Below are 22,356 nucleotides of genomic sequence, written 5' to 3'. Positions count from 1 at the left end.
ATAACCCACTCCACAGCAAAGGGTCAGGGCTGCTGCCCTCACTTACCTGTTCCATTTTGATGAGGAAAGCATCAATGAAGTCTCGAGGGCAGCTAAGATCCAGAGACTCTTTGTGCATCTTCACCCTCTCCAGAACAAACCTTTCAAATTCCTCCGCATTTTTAATTAACAGCTGGTGAGGCCCAGGGATATAATCCATGAGAGTTGGGAAAAAATTGTACAGCTAGAATGATGGAAGGAAAAGCACATCTTGGTTTATCTGGACACAACAAATCATCAGTTGACTCAATTGACTCAGTTACAGCAGCACAATACAATACTTCTGTGGCACGTTCCTGTGCAAATGGATTCTAAAGAACTTCCCCAACTTCACTAACTCATTCTACTCAATACACACCTATTCCTCACATAAACTGCAGTGACACTCAGTTCTATTCACTACAATAATCTCCATTATTTCCAATGCAACAGCATCACCAATACAAACGTGTTGTTCTTGAAAATCACACTCAAGTTCCCAAACCTAACTCGGAATACAGATTTTCGTAGGTAGTAATAAAACACTATTGACTATACAAGTAAAAGATATCTTAGTCTTCCTCCAGTTGGAGTGAGGGGGCCAAATTCTCTGCTGCTGTAACTCTGTTGATTTCCACTGAGTTTGACTGTTGTGCATTTGGTGAGGTTTTCAGCAATGGGATATGTGAGTGGCTGTGTACCAGAAATGAAAAGGAGTTTGCTTTGCGGGTGAGGAATGCGACCACATTCAGGTACTTCATTGTGAATATACTAAGGCATGTGAATTGCCATGGTTTGCATGCTAATGTTTTAATTAGCAATTTCCTTGATTTTTACCAATAGTGTTGAAAGGGAATGTCTTTAAGCAAACATAATTCTGAGCAAATGAAGTGTTTTGTGCGGGAATTTAAATTATCCTCAAAAACAAGTTTGAGGCTGGGACTGGTAATAGCTGCAGCCTAATGAGGAGAATAGGAACATTATGGGAATCTGAATAATAATTTAAGGAAAAGTAACAGTGAAAGAAAGAAATCTCTGTCCCTCCCCCCATTACAAAGGAGAAGAGTGGAAAAAAACCACTGAACATACCTGTCCCAGGAGAGAGCGAAGGAGTTCATTGTTTTCCTGTGTGAGATTAATTATTGTCAGAAACTTCTGATCTTCATAGTCAAACCGGTCCCCAAAGACAATGGAACAGATGATGTTGGAGACAGCATGGGTGAGAGGGATGGTGGGGTCAAAGGGTCGCTCTGCAATAAAACCAAACCAGAGTCAAGTTTTTAATTCAGTATTTTCACCTACAGCATCACACCCATTGATGTTACTGGGACGTTCTGGATGTCCTGGCCCCAGGCCAAGAGGGTAGTCCCTAACATTCATTGGAGAGGGAGAGTTATGGTCTCACAGTTCCACGGTAAGCTGGGCTTCAGACCCCTTTCAGTCCCGCTCAAGAGCCCCCCTCAGGTGACAGGCCTGAGTTCCTGCCCCTCTCTAAATGGGAGGAACTCTTCAGTCCAACTACCCCTGGACTGAATATCTGGGCGGCAGGCTCATTACTTCCCAACTATGGTAGCAGGACAGGTTGCTCTGTGCTGGGCACCCGTGAGCCCTTTCCCTCCAGGGACTGGGACCAGCAGGGGATCAAAGTGACTCAAACACAATTTCTCCAAAACTGTGTTATTTATCCTCCCAAAGGTATGCAGCACACAGAGCAAAAACTAGAAACAATAAAGGCTTCTACACACATTCCTTTTACCTAAACAATCTTTCCTTGCAAGCTTTGGTAAGTTCCATTCAGCTCAGTTACCTCCATCTCACTCAACCCCCTTCCTGCTTGGGTGAAAATCTATAAGGTTTGAGTATCCCTGTTGGATGCTAGTTTCTGTCTGGGAAGAGAATAGTTTCCAAATAGCTGATGCTATGCTGGGGGTGTTCTCAGATTAACAGCTTCTCAATTATTACCCTTGGCATCCTCTCTGACCGTACTTATCCTGGCCATTATTTCATTTCCTCTTAGCGTCCCCCTTTCAGCCTCCTTTTATTTAATTCAGTACAGCCAGGCAGGATAATATCACACAGCTAAACTGAGGTGCACAAGCTATTTATGAAAAATAACACAGCTATATCCTTCATTCTCCACACAGGGCTTCCCCAGTACTATCTCTGTAAATTTATATTAAATAATTATCCCCATTTTGCTGGGAATCAGTTTTCACTCTGTCTCCTCTGCCCCTCTCTGCTTGACACACACTGATCTAAACTGAGTGACACCTGCCTGTCTGCCATGGGCTTCTTACACAGGCCTGACAGACAGTATTCCTTTCAGAACAGGATCCTGCATTCAGAAGATTCTGCCTGAGCCATTGCTTATCACATCATCACAAACTCCTACAATGCAGTGAGACCTATACAATATTCAAGGGAATTGTCTACAAGACTTCATCCATCTGACCTAAGACCACATTGCACAGGAAGAACATCCAGAAGCAGCATTTTCTCCATGCAGTGTGTTCCTGCCTCACAGCAGACTTCTGCTCATGTCCCTCACCCAGGCAGATTTCTTTTAGATCATTATCTACAGGAGTAGCTGCCCCTGGCTCAGGATATACAAGTGGCAACAGCAGTAAAGTGGCTCTCTCTTGTGCCTGTATCATAGGTGGGGAAGGTTCTCCATGCGTTCTCCTCTCACACACACAATTCACCCAGATGGAGAGTCAACTTCATTTTAACTGTTGCACTGTATATTGCAAGAAGCGGGATGGTCTTGTGGTTAAGGCAGTGGCCTGGGTCTTAGGAAATCTGGAGACAATGCCCAGCTCTGCCACAAACTTCCAGGTGTGACCTCAAGCAAATCACTTAATCTCTCTGTAACTCTGTTCCCCATCTCTAAAAGAGAGAAAATAATTCTTCCTTTCTCCATTTTTTCATTTTCATGAGTATTTAACATGTACGTTGCTTGTACTGTTTGTTAACACAACCTACTGGCAAAGGAGCCCCAGTCTTGGCTGGGACCTCTAGAAACTAATAGAACATAAATAAATAATAAAATAATATTCATCTCTTAGAAAGCACTGTAAATTTACACAGTGATTTCAAACGTTCCTCAGGAGGCCATCCCCGTACAACATAGGTGCCAGACTTGTATCAGACATCTAGCAGAGAAGAAAATCAGAATAAGGAAGCTGTAGGCCTGGGTGTCTTAATAGCCCAACACACTGAAGATAAACTAATCCACTTTAACATGGTTCACTGTGTTAGCTTCTGCCTACTCTGGACAAACATTTTCCATTTGCCCATTGGCCACAGATCAGAGGGTAGAAAACATGGGAAATAGTCATCTCAGGAACTTTTGTCACATATTTTTCTTTTAAATTAACAGAGGCTGTTATATGTGCATCTAATGGATTGAGTTATAAGGTGTTTGAACCAAAGTTAGTATCACAAAATAAAGGAAGACAAGAGTCTTTAGCTGACTCCTCAATTCCTGACATACACGCAGCAAATCCCTACCGTGTGTGTTTCTGAGCCTTGCAACCAGAAAACGGGCTTCCTCTTGGATTCGTTCCTCAACGCTTTTCTTCCCCATCCCAAAGTTTCTCAAGGTGGTGAGGGCAAATCGGCGAAGCTGCTTCCACCGTTCCCCATTGCTGAAAATAATGCCTGGAAGAGTGAGGAGAACAGGAATGAAAGGAGGGCATGGGGTGGGGGAGAAGACTTAGTTTGCTAAATTTCTAACCTAAGGAAACATTTGTTATTGAAAGGTTCAACGTGAACGCAAACATTTTTGTATGCGTGTTCCACTGGAGACACTACATTACACTGATATGTGTATGTAACTCAAAATCCCACACATTAATCTCATTGCTGTTTATAGCAATTATGAACAAGAAAAAAAATTCCATTGGTTGCCTTGCCCAATGGCTGTATTTTGTTCTCCAACACAGTGTAAACTGTCACAGTAATTAGAGCAAAGTACATATACTGATACCATGTAAAAATAAGAAATACACTGGGACATAAATAGATGGGTAAAGTTAGTATCCTTCAAAGAACAGAGCTAAGTGAAACACGAGCTGTCTTCTCAGTCATGTTCTCCACGTACAGAGAACATCAGCGCTACATGCCAGAGTTGTTAGAAATGTACCTCCTCCTTTGATAACCTTGTCAGCCAGTGCCAGTTTTCCTCTTCCACTGAACTCATCCGCTTGATCAATCAGAGCTTCCTTCACAGCCTCCTGTCCATACAGCACCACAACCCGCAGTGAGCCCAAGTATATTGTGAAAACCGGGCCATACTTCACACTGAGCTGTAAAAGATTAACATCATGGGCCAATGCATTTTACTATAGCCTCTTCAGAATAAGAATGAGTGTGGATCTAATTACAAACTGATGAAGGAGCTCTCCTGCCACTTAGGGTTACACACAAAAAGGGATATAGGTACCTATATCCAAAATGTTGATCCTCAAAACCCCCAGCTAGCCCTCTAGGCCAGCAGTTCTCAAAGTTATTTGATCTTGCTCTCCTTCTTTGTGTCTGTAGTCATTTATGGCTGCTCCCACCCCAGAAGTACATATACCAACCCCTAGCTCTGAAGGCAGGGCAGAGCAGAGCAGCAGAAGCTGATGGCTCAGTGCCCACCTCTGAAGGCAGCACCATGCCAGCAGCAGTACAGAAGTAAGGGTGGCAATGTGAAGGGATATTCATCAATACAGTCAATAAGACTTAGCGCCACATTGGCAACCTTACTTCTGTGCTGCTACTGCCACCCCGGAGCTAACAGCCAGAACCCCACTGCTTCCCGGTGAGGGATTGGCAGGGGAGTGGGGGCAGGAAGGAGAGCCCAAGTCCTGGTGGCAGTGCTCTGGCTGTCAGCCCCGGTGGCAGAGTTCAGTCTGTCTCTTGTATCCCCACCTCCAGGATGTGCAGGGTCCGTTGGCACGAGCCCAGCCACTCAAGTCTGACAGCCAGAACACACAGCTCAAGCCTCCCTTGCCCCATTCCCATGCCTCCCTTGCAAGGTCTGCCACACACAGTAACTCCTCACTTAATGTAGTTATGTTCCTGAAAAATGCAGCTTTAAGTTAAACCATGTTAAACGAATCTAATTTTCCCGAACAATGTAATGTAAATACGGGGGTTTAGGGTCTAAGGAAAATTTTTAGGGGCAGACAAAAGGCATTATATACAGTACTGTACTATTCTGTGGTTGGGAAGTGCCCCTTTGCAGCAGCAGTGGCAGTTTCTCTGGAGGAGAACAGGCATCAACTTTGCTGGGGGATGCTCCAGGCCCGCCTCTTCCTTTCCCCACTCCACGCCAGGCCCACCTCTTCCCACCCTAACTCATCTCCTCTCTGGAGCAGCAGCATCCCCTCTCCTTCCCCCCTCACCCCTCCCTCCCTGTTTGGCGGCACTTAGGACTTTCTGGGAAGGAGGGAGAAGAGCAAAGATGCAGCGCTTCCCTGCTCCTCCCTCCCAGAAAGTCCTAAGTGCTGCCAAACAGCTGTTTGGCAGTGGGGGAAGCGCTGAGAGGGAGGGGGAGAGGGAGAGAAGAGGAACTTGTGCAATGCTCCCATGTAAAGTCGCTGCTCTTCCACAGAATTGTACAAGCAGTGGACAGAGCAGGCAGCCAAATGACATTATAAGGGAGCATTGCACAACTTTAAACGAGCATTTTCCTTAACTGAGCAGCGACTTAACTTTGAAACAACATTAAGCAGGAGGACATTAAGTGAGGAGTTACTGTAGTTTGAGAACTGCACCTTAGCGGGAATGGTACTCACACCTAGGCTATGGGAGAGCTGGGTTTAACTCCCCCCCTGCCCATACCTGATGTAAAGAAGGGATCTGAAACTGGGTCTCTCTTCTCTTTAGAGAGTGCCCCAAACCACCCGCGGTGGGTCGTTCTGGAGCAGGGCTCTCTCAGTCTTTCCTGTTGAAACCGTTCCATTGCATATCAATAGCTGAATAGTCACTGGAAAACAAACTTGGGTCTCCCACATCCTGGGTGAGTAACCTAACCACTAGGATACAGAGTCAGTCTCACTCGCTCTGTAGCCCAATGGCTATGTTTACTTGACAGAATACAGCAACAGTGTAGGCCTTACCCTTGTCCTGTGAAGAAGGCAAGTATCATTAGATTAATTTTACAAGTGGGAAACACACAAAGAACTTCAGTTGTTTTCCCAGGCACATACGTGGCATCAGTTGCAGACCTGGGACCAGAACCCAAGGCTGCTGTCTGCCATTTCCCTGCTTAACCCACCAGACCACACTCCTCACTGCAGTATAACCTGTACAGGCTGCAGCACAACTGAGAGGCCGTATTCTGGTTTACCTGTGAATAAGATACATTACCATAAAAATAACATATTGCCAGGAACAGGTTGTATCTAGCATTCAAAATTAACTATTTCTGTGGAAAAAACATTCAGCCTTAAACGTGAGGAGTTGAGCCACTGTGCAAACCCCAGAAATTTCAGTGTTCTCTTTCCCCAGGCTCTGCTTAACACCCATGTGAGCCAAAGCCCTGCATAAGGAGAAATCCCCCTTACCTCCTGTATAGATTGAGGCAAGTTCCTCGTATTGAGCTGCAGTGTGTTCCCTATGATGGGAAAAGCAACAGGGCCAGGTGGCAGCTTCCCACTTCCAGACATCTTTCTCCATGCTGAAAGGAAAAGAAGGCAAGAGACACAAACCGCCAGGAAAACAGTTGTTGCTCCCAGAGGTTCCATTGCACAGTGTAGCGATTATTCTGATTCTAACAGGGGGTGACTTTGTACTTTAGAACCTACCTTTTACATATTGTGTGGTGGAAAAGCACAATTGCAAGTAAAGCAATTAGCCAACAGACTCTCAGTTCTTCTGGGTCAACAACCCTAAATATGGTCTATAAAGGTTACTGAATAACTCCTTTGAATCTTTGTTTGCATATCATCTGTGTTTGCCCCTTGTGTACACACTGACAGAGCACAAAAATTAATCATGAAGCGAATGCCTCTAAGGTTGCCCAAGCTTCCATGAAATCACTGTCCTGTGACTGTTGTACCAGTCCCTGAATGGCTTGGTGCCAGCTGGAACACTATATACTTACGGTGAGGATTGCCTTTCATGCTGTTATACGGGTTTTAGACTAAGGTTGGATGAACAGTATACAGCTGAGATAAGAGGGGCTGGATTGCACCTCCCTCTTCCCTGCCAGCCCCTCTATGAGCTGACCTTTGCCCTTGTTGCCCCCTGCCCCCATGCCACTGGACAACCTGTGGCACTAGTGTGAAGACTGAAGAGTCTAAAGTGCCACTGTATGAGACAGGTGCTAATTGCCCAGGTGAAGGAACCTGCAACCGCCGAGCCATCACCAGCAGGGTCCTTCTCCTGGGGGAGGGCCAGAAGCAGCCCCACAGCACCCTTTGCAGCCCAGGACAGAGAGAATAAAGCCCAGCATTCATAGATTCATAGACTTAAGGTCAGAAGGGACCATTATGATCATCTAGTCTGACTTCCTGCACAATGCAGGCCACAGAATCTCACCCACCCACTCCTGGAACAAACCCCTAACCTATGTCTGAGTTATTGAAGTCCTCAAATCATGGTTTAAATACCTCAAGGTGCAGAGAATTCTCCATCAAGTGACCCATGCCCCATGGTGCAGAGAAAGGCAACAAACCTCCAGGGCCTCTGCCAATCTTCCCTGGAGGAAAATTCCTTCCCAACCCCAAATATGGCCATCAGTTAAACCCTGAGCATGTGGGCAAGACTCACCAGCCAGCACCCAGGAAAGAATTCTCTGTAGTAACTCAGATCCCATCCCATCTAACATTCCCTCCCCTTTACTTGCTAATAATCAAAGATCAATTAATTGCCAAAATTAGGCTATCCCATTATACCATCCCCTCCATAAACTTATCAAGTTAAGTCTTGAAGCCAGATATGTCTTTTGCCCCCACTACTGCCCTTGGAAGGCTGTTCCAGAACTTCACTCCTCTGATGGTATAAGGGTCCGGTGCTGGGGCTTGTCCCTCTCAGGCGCAGTGGGGAGCCAGGGCGCCTCCCTACAGGCAGCAGTCCGTGTAGGACGAACACCTCAGCAGGGGCTGAGGGAATAAAGGATCTGTAAACAAGGCAGAATCCCGGCCCTTCAGCAGGGCTGGGTACACACAAAGTTTATAAGCCCAGACCCTTAGGCAGGACGGGCAGGAGGCTGACGGGCTCCGTCCTTTCAGCAGGCCGAGCAAACACAAAGTCTATAAGCCCGGCCCTGGGGCAGGGCGGGGCAGTAAGCAGTTCAGGCTCAGGCCTGTCAGCAGGCTGAGCAAAAACAAAGTCTATAAGCCCGGCCTTGGGGCAGGGCGGGGCAGTAAGCAGTTCAAGCGCAGGCCTGTCAGCAGGCTGAGCAAACATCAAGTCTATAAGCCCGGCCCTGGGGCAGGGCGGGGCAGTAAACAGTTCAGGCTCAGGCCTGTCAGCAGGCTGAGCAACAGTCTAAACCGTAAGTCCATACAGAAGGCCTCCTCAGGCCAGGGAGACGGGGAAGTCTGCCACCCTTGGAAGGGCGGCTTGACCCGGATTGAGGATGGTCCTATCCACTGCGGCCAGCTGCTCATATGCCCCGCTGAGGGTGGGGTCAGCTCGTTGATCCCGGCAAAAGTCCATGGGGGCCAAGGGATCACCTACCTCCCCTGGGGAAGCATCCTCCCCATCCTTTATCTCGGCGGGGGGCTCAGGTGGGTCCTGCTCATTCTCCTCTGTTTCTGGGACCTCCCGCTCATCTTCCTTCACTTCTGGGGTCTCCCCCTCCAAGGCTGGTATGGGACCCGGGCCGCCTCCGGTATGTTGGCGTAGGACGGCCGGGAACTTGGGCCAGTCCCGGCCCACGATCACCAGATATGCCAGCCTGGGTGCGAGACCTACTACCATCCGTTGGGTCATCTCGTCTATTGTCAGTTGGGCCTGGGTGCTGGGGTTAGGCTGGATGTCGCTGTGGATGCACTGCAGGCGGATTTCCCCCAGGCGTGCATCCGCCTGGGGACCTAAGTGGTCGCGGATCAATGTCTGCCAGCAGCCTGAGTCGAGGAGGGCCACGGTTGGGTACCCCTCAACCACCACGGGCGCAGTAATCTTGGCTGGCTGTGGGCGACAGGCATGAGCCTCCCTAAAGCAGACTTGGCCAAAGGTGCACTCCTTTTGGGGGCAGTCTCTCTGGAGATGTCCTGTCTTGCCGCAAGAGAAACAAGGCCCCAGGTCAGTTCGTTCCCATCAGGGCCGGATCCTGGGGAAGTCCTTAGAAGGGCTCCAGCGCATCTTCCGAGGTGCGGGAGTCGGGGCTTGGGCCGGCTGCGCAGGTGTTGCTGCAGCCCAGGTGGGCGTTGCCTTCTTCTCGGGGTTTGGGCGTTATGGCCCTGGTGGGGTTGCTCGACCAGTTGGGCCCACCGGGGCTTCCGCCGCTAGGAAGTCCTCCATCAGTGTGACAGCGGCGGCCAGGCTTGTCGGTCGATGACGGAGGACCCAGGCCCTTCCTCACGATGGAAGGATGTGGGTGAACTGTTCCAGGATCACCTGTTCTGCTAGCTCTTCTGACGTTCGATGTTTGGGCTGCAACCACCGCCGGCAGGTCTCCTCGAGTTCCTGGGCCACCATACGAGGCCAGGCCCCAGCGTGGTATGTCAGGCCCCTGAACCGCTGCCGGAAAGGCTCCGGACTCACATCGAGGGCGTCCAGGATAGCGGATTTCACCTGACTATAGTTCTGGGCAGCCTCAGCGGACAGGCCTCGGTAGACTGCCTTAGCCGTTCCTGTCAGGTATGGGGCCAGGATGGGGGCCCATTGGTCCGGGCTCCACCCCGCGATGGCCACCATCCGCTCGAAGGTGACGAGGAAGGCCTCAAGGTCATCGCCGGGGCCCATCTTTGTCAGCCGATTGGTGGGCTGGGGCGCGGGTCCCCATCGGTGCCTTCCGACTGGGCCCCATCACATGGGACACGCTCCGCCGCGAGGTGCTGGAGGCATTTCAGCTGAAACTCCTGCTGCTGCTTGACCAGGTCCTGGATCAGCCGGTGCCGTTGAGTCCCCAGCTGCTCGACGAGCGGCTGCTGCTGCTGAAGCTGGGCGACCTGCTGCTCCTCTTGCTGCCGCGACTGAGCCGCTTGCTGCCGCTCCTGGGTCTCGGTCAGAAGGGCAACGAGTTGTGACATGTCCATCTCGGGGGAGGGAGCTCTCTCTCCCACAGCCCCCCGTTCACCGGAGTTAAGAGTCCACGCCCACATCCTGGGCGGAACTCCCAACTTCTGGTAACATGTGTAAGGGTCCGGTGCTGGGGCATGTCCCTCTCAGGCGCAGCGGGGAGCCAGGGTGCCTCCCTACAGGTAGCAGTCCATGTGGGCAGAACCCCTCAGCAGGGGCTGAGGGAATAAAGAGTCTGTAAACAAGGCAGAATCCCGGCCTTTCAGCAGGGCCGGGTACACACAAAGTTTATAAGCCCAGACCCTTAGGCAGGACGGGCAGGAGGCAGACAGGCTCCGGCCTTTCAGCAGGCCGAGCAAACACAAAGTCTATAAGCCCGGCCCTGGGGCAGGGTGGGGCAGTAAGCAGTTCAGGCTCAGGCCTGTCAGCAGGCTGAGCAGCAGTTAAACTGTAAGTCCATACAGAGGCCTCCTCAGGCCAGGGAGACGGGGAAGTCTGCCACCCTTCCAAAGGTGGCAGGGGGGACGCAGGCCCTCCCACTCCACTGCGTCCCAGCTCGGGGCCCTAGCAGCGGCAAGAGTTCACTGCAGTCAGTGGGGAATCCTGGCCGCAACACACTGACATCGGTTCAGGGTCCCCTGGAGCCAGACTGGGGTCGGCTACCCCCGGGTCACTTCCAGTCTCCCCCTCTCTAGATACCTGTCCTCCATTGGCATTGTCCGGCGGGTCCCAGACCATGGGTTCCTCTGGATACTGGGCAGCAGGAAGCTCCGGCAGCTCCTCCGGGTACCGGGCATGAGGCAGGTCAGGCCAGCGCTCCTCCGGATACCGGGCCCGAGGCAGGTCAGGCCAGCGCTCCTCTGGGTAGTGAGCACGGGGCAGGCTGGGCCCGGCGGGAGCTCGGGCACCAGCGTCTGTCCTCTCCGACAGCCTGCAGCCAACTGAGCGCTGAGGTTGGGCTTTTATACTTCCTGTCCCGCCCCTTGACTTCCGGGGGGCGGGGACAGGCGGCGGTGACTCTGCCCACTGAAGCACCTGCTCTGGCTGATCCCTCTCAGGCGCGACGGGGAGCCAGGATGCCTCCCTACAGATGGTTAGAAACCTTCGTCTAATTTCAAGTCTAAAACTTCCTAATGGCCAGTTTACATCCATTTGTTCTTGTGTCCACACTGGTACTAGGCTTAAATAATTCCTCTCCCTCCCTGATATTTATCCCTCTGATATATTTATAAAAGAGCAATCGTATCTTCCCTCAACCTTCTTTTGGTTAGGCTAAGCAAGCCAAGCTCTTTCAGTCTCCTTTCATAAGACAGGTTTTCCATTCCTCAGATCATCCTAGTAGCCCTTCTCTGTACCTGTTCCAGTTTGAATTAATCCTTCTTAAACATGGGAGACCAGAACTGCACACAGTATTCCAGATGAGGTCTCACCAGTGCCTTGTATAATGGTACTAACACCTCCTTATCTTTAGTGGAAATACCTCACCTAATGCATCCTAAAACTGCATTAGCTTTTTTCATGGCCATATCACATTGGCGGCTCATAGTCATCCTGTGATCAACCAATACTCCAAGGTCCTTCTCCTCCTCTGTTACTTTCAACTAGGGTGACCAGACAGCAAGTGTGAAAAATCGGGACGGGGTGGAGGGGTAATAGGAGCCTATATAAGAAAAAGACCCAAAAATCGGGACTGTCCCCATAAAATCGGGACATCTAGTCACCCTACTTCCAACTGATGTGTGCCCAATTTATAACCAAAATTCTTGTTATTAATCCCTAAATGCATGACCTTACACTTTTCACTATTAAATTTCATCCTATTACTATTACTTCAGTTTACAAGGTCATCCAGATCTTCCTGTATGATATCCCGGTCCTTCTCTGTGTTAGCAATACCTGCCAGCTTTGTGTCATCCGCAAACTTTATTAGCACATTCCCACTTTTTGTGCCAAGGTCAGTAATAAAAAGATTAAATAACATTGGTTCCAAAACCAGTCTCTGAGGAACTCCACTAGTAACCTCCCTCCAGCCTGACAGTTCACCTTTCAGTATGACCCGTTGTAGTCTCCCCTTTAACCAGTTCCTTATACACCTTTTAATTTTCATACTGATCCCCGTCTTTTCCAATTTAACTAATAATTCCCCATGTGGAACCATATCAAATGCCTTACTGAAACTGAGGTAAATTAGATCCACTGCGTTTCCTTTGTCTAAAAAATCTGTTACCTCTCAAAGGAGGAGATCAGGTTGGTTTGGCATGATCTACCTTTTATAAAATCATGTTGTATTTTGTCCCAATTATCATTGACCTCAATGTCCTTAACTACATTCTCCTTCAAACATTTTTCCAAGACCTTGCATACTACAGACGTCAAACTAACTGGCATATAGTTACTCGCATCACCTTTCTTCCCTTTCTTAAAGATAGGAACTATGTTAGCAATTCTCCAGTCATACAGTACAACCCCTGAGTTTACTGATTCATTAAAAATTCTTGCTAATAGGCTTGCAATTTCATGTGCCAGTTCCTTTAATATTCTTGGATGAAGATTATCTGGGCCCTCTGATTTCATCCCAAGTTTGTTCAAGTTTGGCTTCTGTCTCGAATGTGGCAATATCTACCTCCATATCCTCATTCACATTTGTCATCCTACCATTATCCTTAAGCTCCTCATTAAAGACTGAGGCAAAGTATTTGTTTAGATATTGGGCCCTGCCTAGATTATCCTTAACGTCCACTCCATTCTCAGTGTTTAGCAGTCTCACTTCTTTCTTTGTTTTCTTCTTATTTATATGTCTATAGAACCTTTTACTATTGGTTTTAATTCCCTTTGCAAGGTCCAACTCTACATGGCTTTTGGCCTTTCTCACTTTATCCCTACATGTTCTGACCTCAATAAGGTAGTTTTCTTTGCTAATCCCTCCCATCTTCCACTCCTTGTAGGCTTTCTGCTTTTTCTTAATCACCTCTCTGAGATGCTTGCTCATCCAGCTTGGTCTACAACTCCTGCCTATGAATTTTTTCCCCTTTCTTGGGATGCAGGCTTTTTATAGTTTCTGCAACTTTGACTTTAAGTAATTCCAGGCCTCCTCTGCCTTTAGATCCACAAGTTTTTCAGTCCAATCCACTTCCCTAACTATTTTCCTTAATTCTTTAAAGTTAGCCTTTTTGAAATAAAAAAAACTCTAGTCCCTGATCTATTTTTGTTTATCCTTCCATCTAATTTGAACTGAATTAGCTCATGATCACTCGAACCAAGGTTGTCCCCTACAACCATTTCTTCTATGAGGTCCTCACTACTCACCAAAACTAAATCTAAAATGGCATCCTTTCTTGTTGGTTCTTCAACTACTTGCTGAAGGAATCCATCAGCTATCGCATCCAGAAACATCTGAGCCCTATTATTATTAATAGCACTTGTTCTCCAGTCTATATCTGGGAAGTTAAAGTCTCCCATGATCACACAATTCCCATTAGTGTTTACGTCATTAAAAACATTAAAGAGGTCTCTATCCATATCCAAATCAGATCCCGGCGGTCTGTAGCACACCCCAAGAACTCTCTCAGGGAGGATCTAGTAGCTTTCTTTCTCAATGTGATTTTTGCCCAGATAGTCTCTGTCTTATCCATTCCATCACTTCTTATTTCTTTACAGTTTACCTCATCATTGATATACAATGCTACTCCATCACCTTTGCCTTTATTTCTGTCTTTCCTAAATAGCACATATCCTTCAATACCTGTACTCCAGTCTTGACTACTATTCCGCCATGTTTCTGTTATCCCTATAATATCTGGTTTCACTTCCTGCACCAGTAGCTCTAGTTCCTCCATGTTGTTATCTTGGCTCCTCATATTAGTGTAAAAACATCTTAATTTTTTCTGTTTGGCTTCACTGACATTCTTTACCCGATTAGGCACAGACGTTCTACCACCAGTATCACCTATTAGACTGGTATCTACACTACCCTTCCTCCGTATGTCCATTCTCCTACCCATGGCTGTATCCTTTCTTGCTTTGTTTTCTTCCCTCTCAATGTTAAATTCCGGCATGGAGATTACCTGGACATCTCCCAACCATCTCCCCCAAATTCCTAGTTTAAAGCTCTCTTAATCAGTTGTGCCAGCCTCCATCCTAGAAGTCTATTTCCCTCCTTACTCAGGTGAAGTCCATCCCGAGAGAACAGTCCTCTGTCCATGAATGCTTCCCAGTGGCCATACATCCCAAAGCCCTCCTTATAGCACCACTGCCTGAGCCATCTGTTGATCACCATAATCTTGTCACACTTTTGTTGCCCTTCTCTAGGAACAGGCAGAATCCCACTGAAGATCACCTGAGCCTTGATTTCCTTAAATGTCTTCCGCAGTCTGGCATAGTCTCCCTTGATATGTTTCAGCGAGAATCTAGCCGTATCACTTGTTCCCACATGAAGGACAATAAGCAGATTCTTTCCTGCTCCCCTTAGGATCCTTTTCAGCCTCAGGTCCACATCCCATATCTTAGCACCAGGCAGACAGCACACCCTTCTGTTCTCCGGCATTGCCACAGGGCCTGCAGCAGCAGCCAAGGAAAGGTGAGTCCATCAGAACACTGGATGTGAGACCCCCCGACTCCATCAGGCAATTCACCCCTAACTCCATGGGAGGGGATATTTTCTCACTATCACTATCCTTTCTGGGTCTCTACCAACAAAGGTTGCTTTAATTCGCTAAGTAATCTCTCCTGGGTGAAATTCACCCCTACTCCAGCTGGCTGGGTGTTCAGATGTGCCCACCATGGTTATGCTGAGTGCAGAGGAGGGTGAGATGACTCTAGTGGTGGATAGAACTTGAGAGAAACCCTTTTCCCAGGAATTCCAGGGGATGTTTTTGGCCTCTAAAGGCCCAGGTGATCTGGCCCCTGGTAACACAAGAGCCCGCCTTCCTCCCTCACTATTCACCTCTGGCTTAGGTCAATGGAGGCTCTGTCTGAAATGCCGTGATATAACTGGGATGGCAATATTGACAAGGGCCTTCTCTGAGCAGCTTTTACTGTGCCAAATGAAGGAACTTCCCTTGGGAGACAATTCCACTGTCTGTAGAACTCACTTTTCAGAATTGTTGCATGAGATTCAGCCAAAATTTTACTGGGCTGTATTTCTTCTCATGACTAATCAAGAGTTGTGCTCTCTCCTTGATGGTTAAACCCTTCAGTTATTTGTAAATCAACTCACCAGATTCATCATAACATACAACGCAAATGAAGATGGTTACAATAAAGGGAGGGGAGGGGAAGCAATATATGTACGTTAATCACAGACCAGTAAAATGTCAGCCCAAATTGCTTTGAGTTTTTCAGGCGTTCCATTCCTGCCCCACACCAGTCATTTGTTTGCTGCGAAGTCTACCATATCACCGAGTCAGACACCAATATTTGACCAGGATCGACTTTTCCATTTTTGCAGGATTAATTTTTTTAGCAACCAAAGCTGCACAATGGAACCGTGCCATATATCAGGAATATATTCAAGAATGACAATTAAGGGGGTGCCCTCCAGGTTAGCATCCAATATCAAATTGGTCCTTTGACCCATCTCATACCAGAAATGCTTGATACAGGGTGTCATAAACAGATAAGTAAGAGTTAATAGAACAGAAGTACTTCATATCTCTTTTTCCTGTAAAGGGTTAACAAGATCTGTGAGTCTGGCTGTCACTTGACCAGAGGACCAATCAGGGGACAGGATACTTTCAGATCTTGAGGGAGGGAAGTTTGTGTGTGTGCTGTTAGTTTTTGGTTGTTGTTCACTCTGGGGGCTCAGAGGGACTAGAAGTGCAACCAGATTTCTCTCCAATCTCTCCGATACAGGCTCTTATAAGTTCAGAATAGTGAGTACTAGGTAGATAAAGCGAGTTAGGCTTATGTTTGTTTTCTTTATTTGCTAATGTGTATTTGGTTGGAAGGAGTTCAAATTTATATTTTGCTGAAAGGATTTTAATTTGTACTTGAATACTTAGGCTGGGAGGGTATTCCCAGTGTCTATAGCTGAAAGACCCTGTACATATTCCATCTTAAATTTACAAAGATAATTTTTATTGTTTTTTCTTTCTTTAATTAAAAGCTTTTCTTGTTTAAGAACCTGATTGTTTTTTTATTCTGGTGTGAGACCCCAGGGGACAGGGTCTGGATCCACCAGGGAATTGGTGGGGAGAAAGGAGGGAAGGGGGAGAGAAAGGTTAATTTTCTCTCTGTGTTAGGATTACTGTCTCTCTCAGGGAGAGTCTGGAAGGAGGAGAGAGAAGGAGGGGGGAAGGTGAATTTTCCTCTCTGTTTTAAGATTCAAGGAGTTTGAATCACAGTGATCTTCCAGGGTAACTCAGGGAGGGGAAGTCTGGGAGAGGCAACGGTGAGGGAAAGGGTTTACTTTCCTTGTGTTAAGATCCAGAGGGTCTGGGTCTTGGGGGTCCTCGGGCAAAGTTTTGGGGGGGGACCACAGTATACAGGCACTGGAATTCCTGGTTGGTGGCAGCGCTACAAGTACTAAGCTGATAATTGAACTTAGAGGAATTCATGCTGGTACCCCATCTTTTGGACGCTAAGGTCCAGAGTGAGGAATTATACCATGACACAGGGGTACTCCCAAAACATGAGCTAACACCAAGGGAGTCACATTTCCAACAGCAGGCAGCATTTGTGAGGCCCATTACCATTAGCCTATGTGGGGATCATTATATTCAGAAAAGTGACATTTGGTGAATAATAGTCTCATGCTTATAGTTGCTTTGTTAACATTAGATACAATTATATTCCATTGGATTGGATTGTCATGTATCCAAATATCTATTCCAAGCAACTCTCAAATTATCAATCATCGGTAGAGATTTTGGGGCCAGAAAATCATAAAAGCATACCTCTGGCCAAGTAAATCGAGGAAGTTTCCTCCAAAATAATGAAAAATTTGGATGTTCTAGAGCTCCCAAGGCATCCAATCCAAACACATTTGCAAGTAAATGTTTTAACTGGAGCTCTTTCCATGCTACGGAGCAGGGCAAGCCAAATTGTTGATAAAGATCTATACATGGTTTAAACTTATCATTGTCAATTAGCATCTTTAGAGCAGCCATATCAGATCTCAGAGAGCAGTACTTAAATTCCATATGGTTGGATCATTCCATAGGGACCCCTCTTGCGAGGGAAGTGGGCAGATTTTTGAGGTATTTTTCTGTTTGAAGGGAATTGAATGACACTATCTTCTTGCCGTTCTTAACAGGGAGCATTGCAGAAATATTTTCTTAAATACCTAAGTCCATCTTTCCGGCCAATTGTTTGCTTGGTTAAAAGCAGCCTTCATTGAAACCATGCCATGGACATCATTTTGAAAGTGTCGTACTCTCATTGCTGGTTCTCCTGATAGCAGCTCCTTTTTTATCCCTGAATTTCTGCAGTGTAAGCTCCTTAGTAGCAAACTTCAGGAATTTCACAGTCAGTGCTCTTGGGCAACCTCCTGGAGCTGGCTTGGGGGCAAGGGCCTGTGTGCCTGTTCTATATCAAAACAAAAATCTACTGCCAGATCCAACAACTTAGCTAGCAGTTTAGGGACAAATTCAGATAGTTTCTCCATTCCCTCAGGGACACCCACAATTCTGATATGACAGTGTCATGAGTGCATTTCTAGATCAATTAGCTTGGTCTTCATGTTCTTGATAACTTGTAATGTGTTCTTTTTAAAATCATCTTCCACTCCAGAAATTCTGGGTTCTGCTTCACCCACTGATGTGGACAGAGCTTGTTATGCACTCTGAATCTCAGTCATGGTGGCCTGGAGGGTGGAAACTATAGATTTAAAGAGTATTTGTGGCCACTGGCTCTAGTACAGCCATCAGCTGTGCTCCATCAGGCTCACACACCATTGTGTTTGTAGAAGGGCTGGAGAGGCAGATCTCTTCTATTTTTTTCGTGCTTTCAGATTTGGAGAGGAAGATGCACAGCTAGAGGGCAGAGTTGGGGGTTCTCTAGTCAGACACAATATTTCTTGGGGCTGGGTGATGGGGATTAGGTGACGATGTTTGGAGATTCCCTGTGGGACACTTTGAAGCTGAAGCAACCTTCATCCACCTTGTTCACAACACCTTCTGGTGTTCAGTTTTCTCTTCTCTGAATACCCATCAGTTTGCTGATATCATCCATCACTAAAATGTGGCTGATTGTGGGCAGTGATCTAAACATGGTCTCACAGAGCCATCTAGAGTTCCCTCTCTTACCATCTCCCTACCTCGTGTCGTCTCTGGACACAGAGCCCACAATTACCCCAGCTTTTTTGCCTCTGCAGCTATATTGCTAACTCAGATCGACTGCGTATCTCCCAACCATTACCTGTATTTTGGAGTCTTTCCTCCTAGGTGTGTTAGTTTGTAACTGTCCTCAGATGAAGAGGGAACTGGCCACTTAGAGGTAGAACTCAGAACAGAGTGCCCATTTTCCTCCTCTCAAGTGACTTTGCACTGTGCCCGGGTGGTATCCCTTGACAAGCTCAGCTGGCAAGGAACGTAACAGCTGCTACACGAGGGACAATAAGGTAAATAGCACAAACCCCAGCGATGAGACGACACACCCAGAATAGCAACGAACGGAGGGGGGATTACTGGGAACAGGAAAATAGGATCCAGGGAGGACCATGGTTCAGGTTAACTGAAAAGTAATTTAACATTTATAAATAGGTCCCACCCCCCCATGCTCACAAACGCCTCCAATCCCACCTGCCTCCCTGGTACTTTCCCAAGCAGAGAGCATGGCTAGGGTGGCATGTCCCGAGACAGAGAGGTGCAGCTCCATGGCAGTGTCCAGCTTAAACAAAAGTCCTCTAATTCTTCACAGCTGGGTGGGGCAGGAACCTCTCCCGACTCAGCCAGCCTGCCTAGCCTGGAACCCTCCTGTGGCCTGGCTGGCTCTCCATAGTCGGATCTCTTGTCTCTGGTTGCTGGTCATGCAGAGCTGGAAGGTTCCTGATGCCTGCAGCTAAACTCTCAGAGTGGTACAAAACTACCTCCAGGGGAAGGGGGAATTCAGCAGGGACTCCCTGGGCCGCTTTGACTCTCTTCCAGCTTCCGAACTGAAAGTCAACCCTGTTTTCTTTGTCTGTAAAGACAGGTTGTCCCCTCCCCAGTTAACTGCCTTGGGCTATTCTCAGTGTTGTTGTAGCTGTGTCGGTCCCAGGATATGAGAGAGACAATGTGTGAGGTCAGCTTTTATTGGTAGAAGGCGCAAGCTTTCAAGCTACACAGAGCTCTTCCTCAGGCCCAGAGAAGGAAGCGGAGTCTGGGTGTTGTGCAGCCCTGGCTTCTCATTGGTTCACTGGACTGCTTCAGCAGCTCGCTCCATGCAGAAATCTCGTGCAGGATCTGCACACAGCTGATTGCTTTGAGGTGCTGGTAGTGATTTTAAGTGAGTTTTAACTGTGTCCGCTGGAGAACAGACAAAGTGGTTACTGGTTTGTTATTTTCTGTTTGCTTATTTTGGGTAAGGGAAGTAGGAGAAGAAAAGGAAGCGAAATAAGTAAGAAGGAAGATCAGAAGAAGCTAAAATTGCCAGGGTGTAAATTGCCCAGAAAGGCTAAACAGTGGGCACTGGGAAAGTCTCTGTTAACTAAGAATCCCCTGAGCTGAGTGCATCTCAGTTTCAGTGAACTGCAGATGGGTGTGGCCCAACCTCTGTGTCTGTGCTGAAACTGACTGGAGTGTCTAACTTAGCGAGACAGGAGTGGAGGGGTGCCTGTTCCAGGGCTGCCCAGAGGATTCAGGGGGCCTGGGGTCTTCCTGCCGCCGAATTGCTGCCGAAGACCCAAAGTGGAAGAAGTTCCGGGGGCCTGGGCCTCACGAGAGTTTTCCGGGGCCCCCAGAGCAAGTGAAGGATCCTGCTCCAGGGGTCCCAAAAACTCTTGTGGGGGCCTGGGGCAAATTCCCCCCGCCCCCCGGGCAGCCCTGGCCTGTTCTGGCAGAAGGGGGTTATCTGTGGTATCCCAGCTCATCGAGTGACGGTCTCAAGGGAAGACAAATGAAAATTGATGTGCAATTTGCTCAGGAAAAGACTGCCCTGGAAAAAGAAAAGGCTGCCCACCAGCAAACCGTGGACTTAAAAGACAAAGCAATTAAGACCCAGAAGCATGTACTGGTTGTAATGGAGTGGAAGAGGTTCACTGACACATGTATCCAGGAAGTTGGGGTCCTGGTGACCACTGCGGTCGGAACAAACCTCAAGGACTCTAGCTGGAAGCAAACCCAACCTGAGTGAAGGGGGGTGGGGATTTTGCTGGCCAGCGAAAGGTCTGTCGCAGCTGGTAGCTGTGAGCCTACAGCTGGATCAGGGTCTCTTTCCCTTTTGGGGGACACAAGAGTGTCCCATAGGGGGAGCCCAAAAACAAATTTTAGGTATACTGCCTCCGCCATGGTCAGTGTTCAAGTCTCTGGCAGTAAGTTCAGAAGGAGGGTGTGATGTTACAGCCTATATGATTTTATAAAAATATGCTAATGAGTGAATATAATGTAACTGAAATATACTTCATGCAAAAGGTCTCTTGTAAGGTATCATTACAAACCTTATACAGGCAAGTCTCATCTCATGCGGGGGTTCCATTCCGCGGTTAGCACGTAAAGCGAAAACCGCATATAGTGAAACATTCATTGAGTTGAATGGCGTGTGGAATCGCCTGCACTACAGATGCAGTTTTTATATTGTTATTTTTCTTTTCTTTCCTCCTGTTTTTGCCAACCGCGCAAACCTGAATTCTCGCATGTTAAATGCCCCTAAGATGTGACTTGCCTGTAATCTACTGAGTGTGATCATTCTGTTTGTATAAAGGTACCACTCTTGTATCTGAAACTAGAAATATGAACTATAACTCTGAGGGCCTATTGAAATTATGCAAAGTGTGGGCCACTAATGGTGGTTTGGAATCTTGATGACTCCCTTTAACCAGGGCAATTGACTGGATGGCTCTGTTTGCAGGCAGGCCTTCCTGTGAGTTAGGCTGGGAGGAATGAAGGCTTAAAGTCTGGCAGTGACATGTGATCATGTCACGTGAACTAGAATCCATCTTTAACCTGGTGTCTTTCCATTGAGAAGGAGGGCATGGGAACCCAGAGAGGGACAAAAGGATTCCCACCTTATGCAAAGGATTAGGGGTCGGCAACCTTTCAGAAGTGAAAAGAACAGGAGTACTTGTGGCACCTTAGAGAGTAACAAATTTATTTGAGCATAAGCTTTCGTGGGCTACAAAAGTTTATGCTCAAATAAATTTGTTAGTCTCTAAGGTGCCACAAGTACTCCTGTTTTTGCAGATACAGACTAACACGGCTGCTACTCTGAAACCTTTCAGAAGTGGTGTGCCAAGTCTTCATTTATTCACTCTAATTTAAGGTTTCATGTGCCAGTAATACATTTTAACATTTTCAGAAGATCTCTTTCTATAAGTCTATAATATATAACTAAACTATTGTTGTATGTAAAGTAAATAAGGTTTTTAAAATGTTTAAGAAGCTTCATTTAAAATTAAATTAAACTGCAGAGCCCCCCGGACTGGTAGCCAGGACCCAGGCAGTGTGAGTGCCACTGAAAATCAGCTCATGTGCTGCCTTCGGCATGCGTGCCATAGCTTGCCTACCCCTGCAAAAGATATATAAAGGGGTTGTGGCAAACTCAGGACACTTAGCTACCAAGAGAGGGGTAGTAATTAGTCCCAGAAGGCTTAACCATGGAGGAATAAGGTTCAGTTGGAACAGGGGTTACCAGGGAGGTAATTAGTTTCAGCTGGCCTCAATGGCTGGAGACCTTTTTAAACCCTCCCTGGCAGGGAAGCAGGGGGAGGAGAGAAGTAGAGTAGCTGCCAGAGAGTAGAGGCAGCTGAACTCTAAAACTTTTCTTGCAAGGCAGGTTGCACTCTCCCCAGAAGGAGAGGACAACAGAACAAGGGCCTGACTGAGAAGGGATCAGCCAGACCCTGCGTGACTGAGAAGGGCTTTTGCTTTGCCCAAGCCTGTGTCTCCAAGGCTGAGAAGGACTGAGCTAGGAGAGGAGAGACAGGTACTTTGCCACAGGGTGGAACAGAACAAAGAGAGGAAAGGAGCCATCATGAAGAATCCCCTAGCTACCACCTGAGCTGGAACAAGATTTGTACCAGGGGAA

General features: G+C 47.4%; 1 protein-coding gene across 1 annotated transcript in view; it reads right to left on the bottom strand.

Annotated features, from left to right (window-relative positions):
• The window catches only part of LOC115655590 (cytochrome P450 2H2-like), a 102,342-nt gene that overhangs the window by 5,962 nt on the left and 74,024 nt on the right, over positions 1 to 22,356 (bottom strand). The window contains exons 7-11 of the mRNA XM_030571211.1: positions 6,573 to 6,685; positions 4,163 to 4,325; positions 3,529 to 3,678; positions 1,108 to 1,268; positions 47 to 223 (exon numbers count right to left, since the gene is read on the bottom strand). Coding sequence (XP_030427071.1) covers positions 47 to 223; positions 1,108 to 1,268; positions 3,529 to 3,678; positions 4,163 to 4,325; positions 6,573 to 6,685 — 764 coding nt within the window. The remainder of the gene's footprint in view (positions 1 to 46; positions 224 to 1,107; positions 1,269 to 3,528; positions 3,679 to 4,162; positions 4,326 to 6,572; positions 6,686 to 22,356) is intronic.

The sequence above is a fragment of the Gopherus evgoodei genome, chromosome 7, assembly GCF_007399415.2.
Source record: "Gopherus evgoodei ecotype Sinaloan lineage chromosome 7, rGopEvg1_v1.p, whole genome shotgun sequence".
NCBI lineage: Eukaryota > Metazoa > Chordata > Testudines > Testudinidae > Gopherus > Gopherus evgoodei.
Note: the sequence above shows the minus strand (reverse complement) of the source record. Positions and strands in the feature narration are given on the sequence as shown.